The sequence below is a fragment of the Pygocentrus nattereri genome, chromosome 17, assembly GCF_015220715.1.
Source record: "Pygocentrus nattereri isolate fPygNat1 chromosome 17, fPygNat1.pri, whole genome shotgun sequence".
Lineage (NCBI taxonomy): Eukaryota > Metazoa > Chordata > Actinopteri > Characiformes > Serrasalmidae > Pygocentrus > Pygocentrus nattereri.
Window position 1 is genome coordinate 39,991,735 of NC_051227.1, and position 16,858 is coordinate 40,008,592.

General features: G+C 43.8%; 1 protein-coding gene across 1 annotated transcript; it reads left to right on the forward strand.

The window, feature by feature from the left end:
• The first annotated feature begins 1,433 nt into the window (after window positions 1-1,433).
• Window positions 1,434-5,565, forward strand: proca1 (protein interacting with cyclin A1). The gene is made up of 4 exons (XM_017724239.2): window positions 1,434-2,285; window positions 2,910-3,042; window positions 3,501-3,635; window positions 3,736-5,565. Exons 1-4 carry the CDS (start codon window positions 1,736-1,738, stop codon window positions 5,336-5,338), a joined length of 2,421 nt encoding a protein of 806 aa, XP_017579728.1. The 5' UTR covers window positions 1,434-1,735; the 3' UTR covers window positions 5,339-5,565.
• The last annotated feature ends 11,293 nt before the right edge of the window (window positions 5,566-16,858 follow it).

The window sequence follows — 16,858 nt, forward strand, 5'->3', positions numbered from 1 at the left end:
GAGAATGTGTTGTGTATGGTTCAATATAGAACCTGTTTAAAATGGCTCTATAAACACTCTTAAAAAGGCAGTTCTTTAAGGGTTCTTCACTAAAGACAGAGGTGTTATATAGAACCATAAACACTCAAAGAACCATTTAGGTGCTGTAAGGGTTCTTGGCATGGTGAAATGTAAGGATGCGTTTTATATGGTTCTATATAGCACCAGAAAGGGGTCTGCCATAGTGTGATGTCAAGCTTGTAACAATAGCAGAACTCTTTTTGATGCTATACAGAACCATACAGAACACAGTCTCTAGCAATCTGAAGAAGCCTTTCACCGTGGAAAGAACCATTTAAGCATGCAAATTGTTCTTCGAGTGTTCATGGTTCTCTATGGAACCACTGTCTTTACTAAAGATCCCTTGAAGAACCAGTGTAGCACCAAAAAGCTTTCTTTTTATTGTTGATGTCAAGCTTGTAACAATAGGAGAATCCTTTTTGGCCCAATATAGAACCATTTTCAAAAAGGGCCGATATAGAATCATATACCACACGTTCTCCATCAGTCTGAAGAACCATTTCACCATGTAAAGAACCGCTTAAGCATGAAATTGTTCTATATTTATATATAGCTAAATATGAGGTTCTAAACAGAACCATTCTCTTTACAAAAGATCCCTTGAAGAACCAGCTATTGAACCAACTTGAAGCACAACAGTCTTGAACATGCTGGTCCAGCATCTCTGACCAGGTCTCGTCTTGTAACATTAAAAGCAACAAAATCTTTTTGAGGGAGAACTTGAGAAGGAGTTGAGGAAGGAGGTGGCCTTGCTGGTTTACAAATAATCAATTGTTGCCTTTACGTGCAGCTCAGTGAACAGGAGCTGTGTTATTATGCTCCAAATGAGGTCAGTCTCCAGTCCTTTTGGGGAATGTGAAGGATGCCCAATCTCGTTGGGTCGCAAGAATCACCCCATCTCTTGTTCCCGTGGAAGCTCCGCCCTGCGTCGTCACTGGAGGAAATCTCAGTTTGTAGACGCAAATTTCTTTCCCCGCCCGTTTTCGGCACGGCCACGCCTCCTGTGCGCTGATTGGTTGGCGAGGTTCCGTCTCACGCCCTACGATAAACATTCTGCGGACGGGCAACTTGAACGTGAACTGCCAGCCAATCCCAGCGCGGGGGGAGGCGTGGCTTGTCGGAATACGGGTGGGGAAACAAATACTCGTGGCGGAGCAGAGGTAACTTTCGGTCACGGCGCAGCTTCAGCCTCCGTGTGTAGAAGCAGTGGGAACCACCATCACAACACGAGTTCATTCATTCGGAATCCGCTCATTTAGTGTCGTATTCAGCCACAGTTTAGCCTCCAGCACAGGATCCCAGGCTCAAAAGTGGGGCTGCGTCCAAAACCGCGCACTATCACACTAAACAGCGGGTCAGCAGTGGTCCGCTCATCAGCGAGGCGCGGTGGTGCGCGGCTGTGGACGCAGCTGCGGCTAAAGCTCAGCAGTCACCGCTGTCGGCCGCAGATATTGCGAAGGGCTGTACTGCAGGACGCAGTTCCTGATAAAACAGCGAGGTGTGCTCAGCCTACTGGAGTTCATTTGATGTGGGAAATGTTAATTAAGGGGGCAAACCCCTCCCATGGTGGCAGCGCAGCTTATTAAAACCCGGGCGGTGGTCACCACCCGGCAGAAGGAGGGTGAGGTGTCGCCCCAGAACTTGCTGCTGCTGCTGAAAGGGCCCGCCTGACGCGATGTGGTCAGTCTTCTTTCTTTTCCTGTCTTATCTGGACAGAGACCTCGCGAAGGGCGAGCTGCTGGGCCACCCTGTAGACGCAGACAAAGAGAGCAACGTGGTGTTCCACGCGCTCGGCGGCTCTCTGTGCGCGAGAAGCTCCACCATAGGAGAGTACAGCCTCCATCAGGTCTCTGATGGGGTCGAGGAGGTGCGCTCCGTGCGCGGCCCGGCCGGTCAGCTGCTCCAGTGCTCAGTGACCGCCAGCCTCACACAGGTCACATCCTTCATGCGCGCCTGTCGGCTGGGGCTGAGCGAGCAGAGGGTCGAGCCCCCCGGCTCAGCGCTGAGGGTCACCGATGTGGCTGAAGCCAGAGCGAACTGCCACCAGCTGAACTCAAAGGATGCAGCGAGGGTCTCCGCGCATGCGCAGAGGCGAGAGGCGCTCCAGCTCGGCACTGATGGAGCAGGCGGAGAGCAGAAGCTGCGGAGATCCAAGCGAGGCTTCACCTATCCCGGCACTCTGTGGTGCGGCGCTGGGAACATCGCGGATGACTTCGATCAGCTCGGTGAGAAGCCGCCTGTACTTGTTAAAGGGGAATTCCACCGAAGTTTCAAAATTGTCTGCATGCTTAAGTGGTTAACATAAGAGCGAGTGGTGGGGTGTGGGATTCTCAGTTCTAGAGAAACGAACAGAGACTTGTTCACAGTGGTGGTGATGGGAACCAGACGTCCACCCTTTAAAGCTCCCTCACGGAAAACTATTGCCTGCAATGGTTATGAATACTCAGCCTGACTAACTTGGCAGCGGTTAGTGTGACAGAGTTTTGGTCTAAAACGAATTCCAAGCAATGTGTTTTCATCTGAAGGGTGTTCCAAGGCAAAATAATCCCCAAAGAAAACTTATTTTGACTTATTTTACCATCACCAACACTAAACTTAGACATGGTTCACTGGTGGTGTGGGATGGTTAATTAAAATGACCACTTTTGTGGGAACTCACTCTGCAAGTTAATATCTTAACCACTGAATAATAAGGAACTTATTAAAAATCGATGGAATTCCACTTTAAGTTCTTACTGCGACAGCTTCTATTTGAATAACGTCCTCTTTCTAAGCTAAAGTTGGTTGGAAATGACTGAACCCACTTTATAGATCTTTAAGCAGCTAAGTTGTCCACCTCTCCTCTCCAGGGGAGTTTACTGAGACCGACAAGTGCTGCCGCACTCATGACCACTGTTCACACGTCATCCACGCCTTTTCCTCCAACTACGGCTACACCAACTTCAAATGGCATTCGATTTCGCACTGCGACTGCGACAATGCGTAAGTAACATGATGCACGTATCTATAACTACATATTCTGTGTTATTTACAGTGAAATAATTTGGTTAAGTACTTATGAATCTATACAGTAGTGTACAAAAGTCAGTCCAAAGTCAAAATGGCCTTTGGGATTATTGAATTTTGAGAAGCAATAAATGCAAACAACTTCTAAGACTGAACTTTGGAGCTATGGAAAAATATCCCTGCAGATTTCTTTGAAAAACTGGAAGCAAAAAAAGAATGGAAATTGTAATGGACAGTCTACATACTGAAAAAATGATATTGCATTTAGTTATGAGGCCTCTATGCCACACACATTATATATTTATTTATCTATTTATTTTATGAATCAAAGTATGAAGCTATACTGTTTGAATCTATTGTGGTTTTAAAAGAAGTGCTCACTTCATGTTCAGTCATTGTGGAAATGAATGAGGACTCTTGTCTGAATCCTGCAGGCTGAAGCAGTGCCTGAGGGAGGTTAATGACACTTCTTCACGGGTGGTTGGCCAAGCTTTCTTCAACGTGATCGAAGTTCCCTGCTTTGAGTTCTCCTTTGAGGAGCAGTGTGTTGAGCGCCACTGGTACGGCGTGTGAGTATGCTGCCCTGTAAACTTTGATTTCCTATTGCTGCTCATAATTCCACAAAACAAAATGCATAATGTGAGTCTTGCCTTCTTCTCCATTCTGAAGGTGTAAGAGATTTGATAGAGTGCCCGTCGCAGTGATCAGACAATCAATCCCCTATGACTTTGGAGGCATTGACGTCATTGATGTGCTGACCTTAGCCCCTCCTAAGAAGAAACTGTCTGAACTGGAGAAAGACGAGCAAGAAAAAACACCAGGCTCTGAGAGCACCACCCAGTCAAGCTTCACAGGATCTAAAGGCGCCACCCCGGAGGAGCCCTCGCTTACAAATGTGGTCACGGCTGCTGAAGACTTCATCAAAGTGCTCGCCACGGTGTCCACCTCACAAAGCTCCTCTGCCGACAGCGGCAAGGGAGAAGCGCAGACTTCGGAAAAGAAGAGGAAGAAAAATGCCGGCAAAAAGAAAAAAGACTCAAAGAAGAGAAGAGGGAAGGGTAAAGGGAAGAAGAGAAAGCAGAGCACAGCAGAGAGGGTTTCAAAAACCGAGGAGGGAGTCGCTGGCGCTCCTTCTGCTAACAGAACAGAAGAGGCCATCAATAAAAACCATTTCGTGGAAGACCCTAGGGCCAGCAAAAATAATGACAATTTCATGACCGGTGCATTCGATTCTGTGGCTGACGGAGGGCACTCCAATAAGATGATGAGGGATGAGTATCAGAGGATACCCAGTGATAGTCAGATGAGCGCCACCAAGACTACCACACCAAATGCAAAGCAAGAGGAAGAGATGCAAAAACCTCAAAAGCGAATCAAGGAGCTGGATTCTGCACTGGCAATTCACCCTACGACTGTTCCCTGTAAACCTAGAAGTGCTAGGCTAAGACAAAGGGCGGAAAGAAAAAGACATGGACATCTAACTCCGACTTCCCTCCCTTCTGAAGGGACCATACACAATGGAATTGGAGATAACTCTTCAGTGAGTGCCACTGAAAGCACCAGCCCAGCAGGTCAGACAACACAGAGTCCCATCAGTCCGGCAGGGGAGGAGGCGCCACGTAGCTTAGAGTACCAGGGTGAAAAGGGATCTGCATTTATTGCCACCACACAAAATACACCCATTGTTGGAACCAAAAGGCTGAGGTCGAGGCAAAGAGGGGGGAGGAAGAAAAGTAGGAAACTCAGTGCTCCTTCTTCTCCCATTAAGAGAGAGGTTCCTCATGCTTTAACAGCTGAAGAACCCTTATTCCTCGCGACTGACATGACTCAGGAGCTGACTGCTGACCCGTCCCATGAACCACAGGGTGTTTCAGAAAGGTTGCGGCCTAACAGACTGGAGAACCCACCAGAACGTTCTGCAAGTTCACCCATGTCCGGTGAAGTTCTACCTAAAAGGAGACACCAAAGGTTAAAGGGCACTAGGGACAGAAGTAGACCTTCATTAGCAATTTCCGACCCATCCACCCAGGAAGATACGAGGCATGAAGACACAATGACCACCAGCGCCACAACAATTCAGGCCTTGACCAACAAAGACTCACAGAGTTTGCTTAGGACAAAGAACGCTGAGGCAAGCACTGGCCACCTATTCCTTCCTATACAGACTAGCACTCCAACAACACTGCCACTCAAAACCAACACAACCAAGGGCAGAAGATCAAAAAAGAGAGTTGACAAGAAAAGAAGAAAAAGCAAAGCTGCTGAAACCTAAGCTTAATATATTTGACTACGTAAAACATGTCAGTGGAATGGTAGATTAGTACGTAGCCTCTATCGTGATTTCTCTGAGAAGTTGGTACAATAATGGCACGTTTTTATGTATGTGTAATGTTTTTATGTATTCTGTTTCATATAAAATCCACTGATGGTAGACAGATTACATGTATGAAGCATTCAGTGAGGTATACCTCATTATCACTTAATAAAATCTGTTTAAAAGCCCTCTCTCAGGTTACTTTCAGTGTCTATGGTTCCTATAAGGCAGGGGTGCACAAATCTGGTCCTAGGGCTGGAGTCAAGCTCAGCTTGGAGATCAAACACACCCACTAAACCACATGTGCCAGGCTCCGGTCTTCACGGGCCAAAACAGCACACTGCCTCATTAAACACACCTGATTCAACTCATCAGCCAATTAGCAAGGTCTTCATGAACTGAATTCAGAGCATTAGATGAAGGTAAATGGTCATCTCTGCAGCACTTTGGCATGGAAGGTCCCCAGTTTGACATGCCTGCACTAAACCTTGCAAGTAATAGATAAATGTAATCAGTAGGCCAATTTTACCACATTTGGCTGACGCTCTTATCCAGAGCAACTTACAGTTTGATCATTTCACACAGATAGGCAAAAGTAGTGTTAGGAGTCTTGCCCAAGGACTCTTATTGGTGTAGTGTAGAGTGTTTACCCCACTCTACAGTGTAGAAGGCAGAGGTGTTACCCACTACACTATCCCAACCAGCACCCCTGCTGTACAGTTTCATATGTTTCACACATAACAGAAGTATGTTATCTCCTAATTCTGGCAGTACTTACTAATGTATGCCATATTGCATGCATGTGTCTAAGCCACCTACAGTTGCACACAAAAGTGGACACCCTGGTCAAACTGGTCAACTTGCATGTTCAGTTCTTGCGTTTCCATATCAGGAAAATACAGCATGGCCCGTGCAAAAGTTATGGCACATTTTTACATTTAAAAGCATGTTAAACTCAAACACATAGAAACTGTCCGCTGTAATTATTCAAATTTCATTTAAATATAATCCGTATTGTTGAAATGTCATTTGACTGAGCGTTTTCAAACTTTTGCATATGATTGTTTCTGCAACACATTGGGACTTTTTTCATTACTACAGCCTTTGTTCTAGCAGACTTTGGCCCTTGCAGTCCTTTGCCAGGCTGCTTAGGGCACTGAGTGGAAAAGGGTCACATTCTTTGTGAGAGGATAATCTGGTTTTGGTGCCTCCTACTAACCCTACAATTTTCAATGAGCATCAGAACACTCAGCACAGCAGTTCAAATCTCCCATCAGCTGACCATCACATGTTCACGCTGAAAAAAAGTCACGTCTTCACGGAACAGGACTTAGACCTATGCAGACTGCAGGATAATTCATATAAGAGCCAGGCCAGGCTGCAGGAGCAGGTCCGGCTGCCTGGAGCAGAGATTAAGCTTAGTCCTGAACTAAGGAGCATATTGGTTGGAGTTTGGCCTTTGAAAAGAACATGTAGTCCAGGGCTACGCTTAATGCCGGTCCGGGAGACACACCCTTAGTGTCTCTAAGCAATAGTTGGTCAGGGACTGTACACAGATGTGGCCACATGGGGGTTTTCTGATTTGGGAACTGTATGTTGGAAGTCAGGTACTTATCTTTAAGGAATCCAGATAATCAGATAATCGAAAAAGGGAAAAGAATCCTCTTAAATCCATATTAATTAATGTCCCGCAGCAGGGAGGACGGCTAAGAGGAAATACCAGGCATACGATTATTCAAATTATGGTCTGAGGGGAAAAGCCACACCTTCCTGTTCCAAACTCCTCCCACAGAGCCTTTGCTGTACTCAGCACTTTCCCACTGGGAGTGGTGCAACAATGTGAACTTTCATTCAGATGGTGGAGGACAATGGGCCAGCTTCAAAAGATCTTGGCAGTGTGAAATGATATATACTGCCGACTGGCATTCTATCAAAACAGAATGAGTTACAAAGACACTTTAAGGCTGACCAGACAGAGTTATGTGGCGAGAAAGCTCACTTAAAAGAGGTTAAGGAAGTGGGCCAAATGAAATCTCAAGGCCCCTACTGGGCAGTTAAGCATGTCCAAAACCACGTTTTGGTCTCCTTAGCAAGAGGTCATTCGAGGACGACAAGACGGTGCTACTTTTAAAGATGTTCAAAATTACACAAGCCATGTACTGAAAGAACAAATCTGAAAATAGGAGGTGGCGATTTGTGTGAACTCCATTTAGTGTTGCTGGTAGATTAGGAGCAAACCAAGCATGAACTGTAGACCTTTGCAAAATTCTGAACTTCAGTGGCCCCTTCTGACCCTCACGCTTCCATCTGGCATGCAGCTACTGTGAAACAATGAGCACTTCTTGTTTCCCCCACTGGCCTGGCACACATTCACAATACATTCACAAAAGAATTTGTTGTAAATACGTGGATTAGATGAGACAGCACAAATACCCAACACTATGCATATATAGGGGTATCTGTGTTGCACATATGCAGTGCAGCGCATAAGACCATCATTCTATTATTTCATTTCCACTCAAACAGCTGTTGATTACAAATCAGTCTTTTTCAGGAGATTTTATTTATTTATTTAAAACTATAGAGAAAAGGGACTGGTATACCTGGTAGACCAACAAATACTAAAATACCTGGTAGACCAACAAAACTGTCAGCATCATATAAACAGCACTTATAGCTTTCATCTTTGAGAGAGAGGAGAAAATCAGGTTCCACTCCACAGCTTCATATTAAAGAACTACAGTGCTTGGCAGAAGAGACTACCGCTGTTATTATTCTTACCCAAAAATGATTATTTACTGAACATAGCTGCTACCGAAGGTTGCATTTTGTTATATTGTACTGACATGCTTAAAGGGATTCAATCGATATTTCTGCTTAATGGAATGATTAAGATGTAAAGAAAGTTGTTTAGAGTAGTTTACCAAGCCAGAACTGTTCACAGTGGTTCTCGGTCTCTGTCGTAGTGAGCTCATGCTCTGCACATGTTTGTGTTTTCTCCACTCTATGCACCTGTCCAGCACAGGAGGAGCTTATTAATTAGTTAATTAGCTGAATTAGGTGTGTTAGATGTGACAAAGCACAAATAATGTCCATACTGTAGGCTCCCCAGGATTTCTCCCAACATTTTGGTGTTGGAAAAAAGACGTTCCGTTCCTCGTAGCAGTACTCGACCGGTGTCAGGATTCAGTCATGAAGACATTGCCATGGTGACAGCATCACAAGTGAATAATAACCAGAGGAGAGTTTTAGCATTGTCAACTGTTTATATACAGTGGGGGGGGGGGCGTGTTCTATAATACTGGGAGATCCTGAACTATGAGATGTTCTATGTGCTCATATCTCCCAAAAATAAACACTGCAAATTGTTTTGTGTCTGCCAAGATGTAAAATCTGGAGATATATAATTCATTATCTTGTTTCTACAGTTATTTACTAGTTTATATCTTCATGCATTCATTGTTTGATCTTGACTTGATGTTATGCCTTTCATGCCTCATTTAGTCAGGAAATCTTGTAATTGAGTAATTTACCGGTAAAACAAGCGTTAAACCAGCCATTAGGGGTGTACTTTGTGTACTTCTGGTGCCGGTCCCAAGCCCGGATAAATGGTGAGGGTTGCGTCAGGAAGGGCATCCGGCATAAAACTTGTGCCAAAACTATCATGCGGATCACAAATATTATTGCCAGTTAGACGGCAGCGAGAGAGAAGGAAAGGCAGGAGTGTGGAGGTTAGAGTAGGGACTCTGAACATAGGGACAATGACTGGTAAAGGCAGAGAGCTTGCAGACATGATGGAGAGAAGGAAGGTAGATATTCTGTGTGTCCAGGAGACCAGATGGAAAGGAAGCAAGGCCAGGGACATTGGAGGTGGATTCAAACTGTTCTATCATGGTGTAGAGAGGAAGAGAAATGGAGTAGGGATAATCCTAAAGGAGCAGCTTGGGAAAAGTGTTCTGGATGTAAAGAGAGTGTCAGACAGGATCATGAGCCTGAAGTTGGAGGTTGATGGTGTGATTTTGAATGTGGTCAGTTCATATGCACCACAGGTTGGTTGTCAGTTAGAGGAGAAAGAGGAGTTTTGGAGTAAGATGGATGGAGTGGTAGATGGTGTCCCTAGAGAGGAGAGATTGGTGATTGGTGCAGACTTCAATGGACATGTTGGTGAAGGGAACAGAGGGGATGAAGAGGTGCTGGGTATGTATGGAGTGAAAGACAGAAATGCAGAAGGTCAGATGGTTGTAGATTTTGCAGAGAGAATGGAAATGGCTGTGGTGAACACGTATTTTCAGAAGAGGGAAGAACACAGGGTGACATACAAGAGTGGAGGGAGGTGCACACAGGTGGATTATATCCTTAGCAGGAGATGCCACCTAAAGGAGATTGGAGATTGTAAAGTGGTGCCAGGGGAAAGTGTAGCAAGGCAGCATAGGGTGGTTGTCTGTAGAATTAGATTAGAAACAAAGAAGAGGAAGAGAGTGAAGACAGAGCCAAAGATTAGATGGTGGAAGCTGAAGGAGGAGGATGGTTGCAGGCAGATCAGGGAAAAATTGCAACAGGCCCTTGGGGGCAGTGAGGAGCTACCTGAGGACTGGGAAACTACAGCTAAGGTGGTGAGAGAAACTGGCAGGAATGTGTTGGGTGTTTCGTTTGGTCAGAGGAAAGAAGACAAGGAAAGTTGGTGGTGGAATGAGGAAGTCCAGGAGAGTATTCAGAAGAAGAAGGCAGCTAAGAAAAAGTGGGATAACCAGAGAGATGAAGGAAGTAGGCAGGAGTGCCGTGAGGCTGGTCGCATAGCGAAGAGAATGGTGGCAAAGGCAAAGGCTCAGGCCTGTGATGAGCTGTATGAGAGGCTGGACAGTAAAGAAGGAGTAAAGGACTTGGCTAAACAGAGAGATAGAGCTGGAAAGGATGTACAGCAGGTTAGGCTGATAAAGGATAGAGAGGGAAATGTACTAGTGAGTGAACAGAGAGTGATGAGTAGATGGAAGGAGGACTTTGAAGAACTAATGAATGAGGAAAACGAAAGAGAGCATTTCACCACCACACACCCCAATCAAGGAGTTAGTGAAAGGGGCCAAAATTAAGCTCAGCCAAATTGATGATTTATTAAAGAAATCTCCCCCACAACCTCAAAGGAAAAAACAAGCTCATAAACCATCAGATAGACAGCTCCGCTCGCAAGCTCATCACCAGCAGGAGCTCCACCCACCCTCCACCACCGTAAAGGAACAGGCCACCCCATGTAATCCAGGAAATTGACATCTTTTGGGTCCGTGCTGCTACAATGATGATATCAGCGGTACTTGTTTCCAAAACAAGCATGGACCCTGTGTCCCAATTATCTCTCCCATTCCAGTTCTTATCAGAAGCAGAAAGAACAAGGAGTTTAGGTCAGATACTGTGAATACATCCAACCTGCAGTATGTTAGAAGTAACTCACAGTCTTTGAAACAAAGTGCACAGGTTATTAAGTTAGCTCTACTAAATATCAGATCTCTTACAAACAAGTCTTATATAATTAATGATTTAATTACAACTCACAGGCTTGATTTCATGCTTTTAACAGAGACATTAAACTCATATAGTGCTGATATTGTGTTAACTGAGACGGCTCCACCAAACTTTAACTTTTTAAATGTTTCACGCACCGGCAAGAAAGGTGGAGGTGTAGCAATGCTGTTTAATGATACTTTCCAATGCAAGCAGTTACCACTTGGTGATTTCACATCTTTTGAATATTTAGGTGCGATTTTAAAAGGAGCACAAAGAATATTACTAGTAACTGTCTACAGACCTCCAAGGCACAATGCTAATTTTATTGATGACTTCACAGATATGTTATCTTTTATTTCTACTGAATTTGATCATTTTGTTATTGCTGGTGATTTTAACATTCATATTGATAATCACAAGGATAATTACGCCAAAGGACTCTATGATGTACTTGAATCTTTTGAACTTTCTCAGCATGTGACTGGAAGCACACATTGCCATGGTCACACTTTGGATGTGGTTATCTCAAAGGGTCTTAACATTTCAGCCTCTATTAAGGATGTTGCATTGTCTGATCACTACTGTGTATTTTTTGAAACGTGGACTTCAATCCACAGCAGTGCCAGGCAAGTTAGGTTTAAGAAAAGACAGATAAATGACAGGACAGCTGCACTTTTTGTGACCAAAATGTGCTCTTCACCTTGCCAACCATCTGGCTCTGTTGATACTCTCCTGGAAAGTTTCAACTCAAAAACTGCCAGTGTTTTGGATCAGATCGCACCAGTTAGAGTTAAAACCATGCAATGCAAGCAGAAAGCACCATGGAGAAATGATCATGCGGTTCAGCACCAAAAGAGAGAATGCAGAAAGGCTGAGCGCAGATGGCGTAAAACCAACCTTCACATACATAAAAACATTTTCAAAGATAGGCTGCGTGATTACAATAGAATAATGTGCAAGGCTAGACAATCCTTCTTCTCTAGCATTATTAACAATAATGTTAACAATAGCAAAGTGCTTTTCACGATGGTTGACAGACTAACAAACCCACCTACATATATGGCCCCTGAGCTAGTTTCAACTGAGAAATGTAATGAGTTTGCAAAATTTTTTAATACTAGAATCCACACCATCAGACAAGCTATCTGTACGCCTACGTCTACCAACGAGACGATTTTCTCTCCAAAACCACACAAAAGCATGTTCAACATGTCCCAGTTTAGTGTTATTAATGAAGAAGGTTTAATTGATACAGTGAGTCATCTCAAATCATCCACTTGCAGTCTTGATACATTACCAACCAAGTTTTTAAAGAATGTCTTTTCCTCAATATTAATGAACATTCCTCAAATAGTAAATTCCTCACTCATGTCAGGTGTATTTCCGAGTGCATTAAAAACTGCAGTTGTGAAGCCTCTCTTGAAAAAGAAAACTCTAGATACAAGCCTGTTAAATGATTATAGACCAATTTCTAATCTACCATTCAGTGGAAAAATAATAGAAAAAATTGTCTTCAAGCAAATTATGCACTTTCTGTCCACAAATAGCTGTCTAGACAAATTTCAGTCAGGCTTCCGACCTAATCATAGTACTGAGGCTGCACTAATTAAGGTTATCAATGACATTCGCCTAAATACATTCTCAGGAAACATGTCTGTTCTACTACTGCTTGATCTCAGTGCTGCCTTTGACACCATTGACCACAAAATTCTTATAGATAGACTTGAGAACTGGGTTGGACTCTCAGGAACTGTCCTAAAATGGTTCAGTTCATACCTTCAAGGTAGGAGCTTCTTTGTGGAAATGGAAGGTAATGTTTCTGAGACTGTGCCAGTGACCTGTGGTGTACCCCAGGGTTCAATTCTTGGGCCACTCTTATTTAATTTATATATGATTCCTCTAGGTGAAATCATGCATACTTATGGGATATCTTACCACAGCTATGCAGATGACACTCAGATCTACATGGCTCTCTGCCCAAATGACTACGGTCCACTCGACTCACTGTGCAAATGCCTTGAGCACATAAACAAATGGATGAAACACAACTTTCTGCAGTTGAATAAAGATAAAACAGAGATTACTTTATTTGGGAATAGCAATGAAAGACACAGACTAGCTGCCTATCCAGATTCGAGAGGCCTAAAATCTAAAGAACTAGTACGTAACCTTGGTGTACAAATGGACTCTGATCTCACTTTTAACAGTCATGTCAAAGCTGTCACCAAATCAGCTTTCTATCACCTCAAAAACATCAACAAAATCAGAGATTTTCTGGCTAAAGCAGACCTGGAGAAACTCATCCACTCCTTTGTTTCTAGTAGGATTGATTACTGTAATGGGCTCCTAACTGGACTCCCAAAAAAGACAATCAAACAGCTTCAGCTGATTCCAAACGCAGCTGCCAGAGTTCTCACTAGGAGTAAAAGAAGGGAGCACATCACTCCTATCCTTAAATCCCTACACTGGATACCAGTATGTTACAGGACAGACTTTAAGGTACTATTACTGGTCTATAAATGTCTTAATGGTGCAGGACCAGTATATTTATTAGATATGCTCCAGCAATATGAGCCGGGCAGAACTCTCAGATCATCAGGAACTGGTCAGTTAGTGCAGCCTAAGGTAAAAACTAAACACGGAGAGGCGGCATTTAGCTACGCTGCTCTGAAATGGAACCAGTTGCCAGAGAGCATCAGAAGAGCCCCAACACTCCACACTTTTAAATCCAGAATGAAGACCTTCCTGTTTGAGCCTTTAGCTCAGTTTAATCCACTTTTATTCTGTAACGGCCTCATTCATTTAACTTCTTTATATCTATTGTTTTAATCATGTTTCTTATTTTTATTCTAATTTTTTATCTCATTCTTTTAAATTTGATTAACTTCTTTTAAATCTATTGTTTTAATTATGTTTGTTAATTTTTTTTAATTTACATAAATTTTATTTTATTTACATTAATTACATTTTTCTGTATTTTTTCATTTGTAAAGCACTTTGAATGACCGTTGTGTATGAAAGGTGCTATATGAATAAACTTGCCTTGCCTTGCAGTTGGAGTGACAAATGGTTTCAAGGTGAAGGTGGGGTTACATCAGGGATCAGCTTTGAGCCCCTTCTTGTTTGCAATGGTGATGGACAGGTTGACAGATGAGGTCAGGCAGGAGGCTCCATGGACCATGATGTTTGCAGATGACACTGTAATCTGTGGTGAGAGTAGAGAGCAGGTGAAGAGAATCTGGAGAGGTGGAGGTCTGCACTGGAGAGGAGAGGAATGAAGGTCAGTAGAGACAAGACGGAATACATGTCTGTGAATGAGAGGGAGGCAGGTGGAAAGGTGAAGATGCAAGGAGTAGAGGTCGTAAAAGTGGATGACTTCAAATATCTTGGGTCAACCATCCAGAGCAATGGACAGTGTAGAAAAGAGGTGAAGAAGAGGGTGCAGGCAGGATGGAGTGGGTGGAGACGGGTGTCAGGGCTGATGTGTGACAGAAGGATAGCAGCAAGAGTGAAAGGGAAGGTCTACAAGACAGCAGTGCATCCTGCTATGATGTATGGTTTAGAGACTGTGGCTCTGTTTAAAGACAGGAGGCTGAGCTGGAGGTGGCGGAGATGAAGATGCTGAGATTTTTCGTTGGGAGTGACAAGGATGGACAAGATTAGAAACGAGCAGATCAGAGGGACGGTGAAGGTGGAGCAGTTTGGAGATAAAGCCAGAGAGGCCAGGTTGAGATGGTTTGGACATGTGTTGAGGAGGAATAGTGGATATATTGGGCAAAGAATGTTGGAGATGGAGCTGCTGGGTAGAAGGAGAAGAGGTAGACCTCAGAGAAGGTTTATGGATGTAGTTAGGGTGGACATGGAGATGGTGGGTGTGAAAGTAGAGGAGGCAATGGATAGGGCAAGATGGAGGCAGATGATCCGCTGTGGTGACCCCTAAAGGGAGCAGCCGAAAGAAGAAGAAGAACTGTTCTGTGGTTGGTTAGTGTAGTGGTTAACACCTTTGCCTTCTACACTGTAGACGGGGGTTCAATCCCAAACCAGGGCAAGCACCCTACACTATACCAATAAGGGTCCTTGGGCAAGACTCCTAACACCACCTTGGCCTACCTGTGTAAAATGATCAAATTGTAAGTCGCTCTGGATAAGAGCGTCAGCCAAATGCCATAAATGTAAATGTAACTGTTAAAACAAGCGTCATTAGACAGTCTTTTGTACCATTCTCAAGTTCAACTGCTTGATTTTTAGAATCACACGTGAAAGGGTTAACTCTGCTCCAACTCTGCTCTAGGCAGTTTGCACAAACAACTTGCTCCTCTTATCGGAAAACATTCCGTCCAGAACCATTTGTTCCCTTTTGTAGGTAAGATTATCGTACACAGAGCAGAAGCCCCCCTCCCTTGGGCAGTTCCGGTGGTCCGTGAGTGTGTTTCTGTCAGCTTAGCATTCCATGACTGTTAGACAGGATTTGGGTCCACCCTGTTTGCTTGTACACAACAGGACAGGACGTGTTTGTATAAAAGAAGGAGTGCCCTTCTTTCTTTGTGCAGAAGACTTAATAAACTCTTTGATTGATTACGAGAGTGGTTCTGTCTTCCTGCACCGGGCATGCCCGCTGAGACTGAGAGATTCCACAGGACAGGTGATCCGCTCTCTGGTTCCTCTCCATAAACGGAGCAAAAACGGCTGGTCCTTTCAACACGTGAGGTATATTTTTAAAATATATATATTTCTTTTCAATGTCAATGGCCCAACATGCTTCACCTACCAGTAAATAAAAGGACACTTTGATTTTCACTGCTAAAGCTGTCATAAAACAGTCCAATCTACTTACTGTTTAATCAACAATTGATGATGACAGCCTGACATACGTCATTAAAGACATGTTAGTGACTAATGATACAGTGAAGATCTATACGATCCTGCTTATGCAACTTGATCAGGATGTTATTTAGAGAACTGAGATGACCTTATGTACATGGTGGTGGTGGTGTCACAGCTATTCTGGGTGAAACAGAAGCAGGGAGGTGATGCACAGTGCAGCCTGGTAATCTGAGGTGAGAAATATCTGAGAGCTTTCAGCAATCTGCAATGCTCTGTGCACACAGGTCAGTTTACATGCTCTTTCTGTCCAGTAACCAGTCAAGTGTTGCATTTTTCATCGTGATTTTCATGACTTTATTACAGCTCATGGGTTCGATTTCATGCTTTTTACAGAAACGTGGTTAAATGAACGTAGCGCTGCTTCCATATTAATCAAGTCTGCTCCAAAAATCTAACTTTCTAAGTGTCTCTCTGGCTGGCAAGAAAGGTGCAGGGAATGTGCAAGCAGTTGTCATTTGGTGACCTCATATCCTTTGAGTATCTGTGTGCAGGTCTGAAAGTGGTACCAAGAATTTACAGATACACCATCATTTATTTTCACTGATTTTGATCAGTTTTCTATAATCCTTTTTCTCTAGCATTATCAAACAATAGCATTAACAACAGAAAAATGCTCTTCACCATGGTTGACTAACAAAGTCACCTATAGATATGGCCTCCAATTAGTGTCAACTGAGAGAATTTGCACACTAACACTTAAATGCATATCAGACAAACCATTAGTTAAGTTAAGTGATACTTTATTAATCCCACCTCCACATTTAACCCATCCATGAGTGAAACACCACATACACACTAGTGAATACACACACACACACACACTAGGGGGCAGTGAGCACACTTGCCTGGAGCAATGGGCAGCCCTATCCACGGCGCTCAGGGAGCAGTTGCTCAAGGATACCTCAGTCATGGACTGTCGGCACTGGGGACTGAACCAGCAACCTTCCGGTCCCATGGCCAGTTCCCTAACCTCCAGCCCATGACTGCTCCTCAGTTGGCTATAGTTATCATCATTATTACTATCATTAGTACATCTATATCCACCAAGGAGCCCATGTCCTCTCCATCACCATGTAAAGATATCACAGTTAAAATGTC